The following is a 4,097-nucleotide window of genomic DNA, read 5'->3' as shown; positions in this document are numbered from 1 at the left end:
TTCTACTTTTAAATACTCTAGGAACAACAAGTAGGCCTGCAGAGCGAGAGCGAAGTGCTCTAATAGGGTGATATGGTACTACAAGGTCATTAAGAGAAGATGGGGCCTGATTATTTAAGAGCTTGTATCTTTAAATCAGATGTTTATAGCAGCCGTCCTTTATGTAAACTATTGTTCATGAGCTCATAAACGCAGGACTACGTCTTGATTTTTTTAAGTATATTTAAATTGATAGATATGTGTTGAAGTTCTGTGTGTTGGGTCTGCACTCACTCAGCTGGGCTCTTGTTGACTGCTAGCATGCTGTCTGTGCAGGTTTGTTTAACTTGTTCAGTCCTTGGTCAAGTACAGGAAGGAAGAAGGAAAATGAATAAACAGAAAGAAGAATAGCAACACCCATCTGATCATTAAGTGCTTGTGCCACAAATTTGGATGGTTTCCTTTGGGTTCCTCTGAGTTTTACTGCCACCTGAGCTCAGCTAAATATTTGACAACAGCTTTGAATGAACTGCAAGTGGAACTTCTGTATGTTTTTTCTGTTTTAGTCAGACTGAAAAGCATTGATGAATAAGAGACATGTGACTTTTATGTAATTACCCAGGAAACTTAAAAACAGCCTAATTGTGAAAGAAATCCTTTGAAGATGGATTTAAACGAGAGTGACAGTGGAGGAGCCAGCAGCGCTCTGCTGGCCTGAGTAAAGATGTTACCTTTGCTGTTTGCTTTTCCAGGTTTTGTGGGGAGTGTCTGCAGCCCTGTCTCCAGGTGACCTCACCTCTCTGCCCCCTCTGTCGCGTGCCCTTCGACCCCAAGAAGGTGGAGCGGTCTTCCAGTGTGGAGAAGCAGCTGGCTTCATATAAAGCACCCTGCAGGGGTTGTAACAAGAAGGTAGATAATGACTGCTCTAGCAGATAACAGACCCCCACAGTGTTATAAAAATATTATTTGTTGCACAATTCACACTGTGAATGTAAATCTTTTCTTTTTTATTTATAGTCTTTGGCCATTTGTGCAAATTCAACTGTGAAACTGAAAAAGGAAATAAACGTGTCAAAAGTGATAATGGGTGAAATGAAAGTCACTATAAAAATGGACGACAGTCTGAGAATCAGAGTAAGATGAATAGAAGTGAAGAGCAGACTAAACGCCCCCCCTCCACGCAGTGTCACTGTGACTCTTTACATACATGTACAGTCATAACCCCAGGTGTGTGCGTGCTTTCAGGTGGCTCTAGTAAAGATGAGGTCCCACATTGCTTCCTGTTCCAAGGTGCAGGAGCAGATGGCCAACTGTCCCAAGTTTGTTCCTGTGGTGCCCACCTCCCAGCCTATACCAAGGTACCCACACTGCAACCATGTTCATGCAGCACAGCTGATACATGATACTTTAATCACCTCACCTGAATGCAGCCGTTCACACCATCATTTCACTGGATGGATTTAAGGCACTTCTTAGAACCAAGCTCGATATTTTGGATTTTTTAGATCCAAAGAAACCAGTGTGACCAATCAGACCCTGCATTTGGCAGCAAGCACAGTCATACTGCACACTGGTAGTGTAAATAGCAGTGTGCACTAATGCTGTGTTATCTGAGACACTCAGCTAGCTGCTGCTCTGGGTCAGTCAGCTCTCAGTGCCCCACTAACATCCTGAATCGTGGCCACGATTCAGCTTCCACTGCTCGGCCGAGACGTCCTCCCTGCTGCTGCCTGCGTGTGTCAGCTGGAAGGACTCTCAGTTCAGTCCTGTATCAGCGTTATCATCCACTTCATTCTCTTCACAGTGCAGTTTTACACTTCACTACATCACACAGCAAGTCTGGATCTGGAAACGTTTATGGTTTCATGTTTTTATTGCAACACATTCGGTGTGTAACAGCCTCCAGAGGTGTGCGGATCGATCCAAATGTCGATAGTATCAGAGACACTGCTGCTGTCGCTAAAAGATTAATCAGTACTTTCCTTCTCGAGCCCACTGTGTGTGTTCAATTCATTCATGTTTTTGTTTGGAAATGTAAAACATGCACCTGAACCGTTGTGTCACGTCTGTTTTATTTACAGCCAATAACACAACTGAAGTTGACACAAACTTCCTGTGTTAACTCAATGCTGTGGAACGTGATAGTGATTCAGTGGCCATGAAGGTGTGTCTCAGAGTGGGACACACTGCTCTGCTGTTAGAGTTCAAAGTGCCTCTATTTTATTTAGCAGTGCTGCTGTCTGCAGCACAAGTGCAGTTTGGTCACACAGTGAAGTGTTGCCAAAGTGCACATGTGTGACCCACAGCTGAGCCTTCCTGATTTGAGAGGCTGTGATCACAGACCTGTAGTGTGAGTGAGTTTGCAGCTCTCAGTGTATTTGTGTAAATGTCACGTTTGTGACTTTTTCCAAATACAAGTTCAAATTTGTTGGACACATTTTGCAACAGCGTAGCTGCCTGTGAGACTGGATACATCTGTACATGTTCAGCTTCACTGTGACACAAATGAATGCACACACGTCGGCCCAGCCTTGTGATAATTTGTGTGTGTGTGTGTGTGTGTGTGTGTGTCCTTTTATATGCAGCAATATTCCAAACCGGTCAACATTTGTGTGTCCGTTCTGTGGGGCCAGAAACCTGGACCAGCAGGAACTGGTGAAGCACTGTATGGAAAACCATCGTAATGACCCAAACAAAGTGGTGAGATAGTGACGACTGCACCAGACTGTCAAACTGTGTTTGTATCAGGATAACATCAGCACCATCTAGATTATTTCTGGGTGTCAGGAACAGAATTGCCGCACAAACGTCTCCGGGAATCTTTAGGAAATCTTGGAAAAGTCTTTTCCATTTTGCCTCGGAGTTACAGTTCTGTTCCTGCTCCCACTGAATTCCTCCTGAAGTTACTGAAGTGTTAATGGCTGTAAGCGGTACAGAACACAGATTTCCAGACTACCACACTCACTAATTTCATGTTAACACGTGTCGTGTGGCTCATCTCCTTTGTTCGGCTGGATTCCATCCTCACCTCAGCCCTGTGCAGGCAGCGTGATGGTGCAGTAGTTAGAACTGCTGCTTCTCACCAAGCAGGTTTCTCTGTGTTTGCAGAGGCGCTAAACTAACTGTGTTTGTGCAGTAGATGCAGTAAACATGGCCTGTAGTCCAAAGAAAAGCTGGAAGCTCGGTCAGACCAGAGAAGCCTTATATAGAGATGCCAGTTTGCACAGGTTTCTATGAGAAAGCCCACACACACTCATCTAGTTGTTTTATATCCACAGCTTCCTGCCTGCTGCACCTGTGATGTGTGTGTCCTTTAATGGCTGTGTGCTCATCCCTCCAGGTGTGTCCGGTGTGCTCAGCCATGCCGTGGGGAGACCCCAGCTACAAGAGCTCCAACTTTCTTCAGCATCTTCTCCACAGACACAAGTTCTCATATGACACGTTTGTTGTAAGTCCAGAGGAACCATTGTTCTTTAGAAATGACACGTTGTTGATTTTTTAAAAGAAAAGATTCTTTGTGCAAACACACAAGGACAGAAATTCTGATCTGTGTTTGTGAGCAGTTTGGAAACATGATAATTCACAGTTTCACTACGTTATCCTCAACTATATAACAACTATATAACGACTGTATAACGACTGTATAACGACTATATAACAACTTTATATAACGACTGTATAACGACTATATAACGACTATATAACAACTTTATATAACGACTGTATAACGACTGTATAACGACTATATAAACTTTATATAACGACTTATATAACGACTTATAACGACTATATAACGACTATATAACGACTTATTATAAGACTTTATATAACGACTGTATATGATTATAACGACTAATATGAGCGTTTGTTCTAACATAGACGATTTTAGTATGGCGTGTTGAAGATAAAGTTGGATAACAGTAGTAGTAAGCTGTATAGATGATTGTTATAAACGACTTTGATAAATAATATGATAACGTACTGTATAATGACGACTTAGACGACAGGGTATATAGACGATAGGTACTTGGTTAGAGATATTATAGAAGACTATTACTAATAAACGATCTATATTAAAGTTGATTGTATAAGACTTATTAGGAGACTTTATAAGATTT

At 42.3% G+C, this 4,097-nt stretch overlaps 1 protein-coding gene across 2 annotated transcripts in view; it reads left to right on the top strand.

The window, feature by feature from the left end:
* The window catches only part of LOC102301088 (E3 ubiquitin-protein ligase RNF166), a 10,877-nt gene that overhangs the window by 3,043 nt on the left and 3,737 nt on the right, over positions 1-4,097 (top strand). The window contains exons 2-5 of one of the 2 annotated variants that reach the window (XM_005917044.3): positions 732-888; positions 1,225-1,337; positions 2,565-2,679; positions 3,320-3,427. In XM_005917044.3, the coding sequence (XP_005917106.1) occupies positions 732-888; positions 1,225-1,337; positions 2,565-2,679; positions 3,320-3,427 (493 nt within the window). The remainder of the gene's footprint in view (positions 1-731; positions 889-1,224; positions 1,338-2,564; positions 2,680-3,319; positions 3,428-4,097) is intronic. The other variant, XM_042218706.1, reaches the window with a different exon arrangement.

The sequence above is a fragment of the Haplochromis burtoni genome, unplaced genomic scaffold (assembly GCF_018398535.1).
Source record: "Haplochromis burtoni strain Fernald_Lab_line unplaced genomic scaffold, NCSU_Asbu1 Contig_22, whole genome shotgun sequence".
Classification (NCBI taxonomy): domain Eukaryota; kingdom Metazoa; phylum Chordata; class Actinopteri; order Cichliformes; family Cichlidae; genus Haplochromis; species Haplochromis burtoni.
Note: the sequence above shows the minus strand (reverse complement) of the source record. Positions and strands in the feature narration are given on the sequence as shown.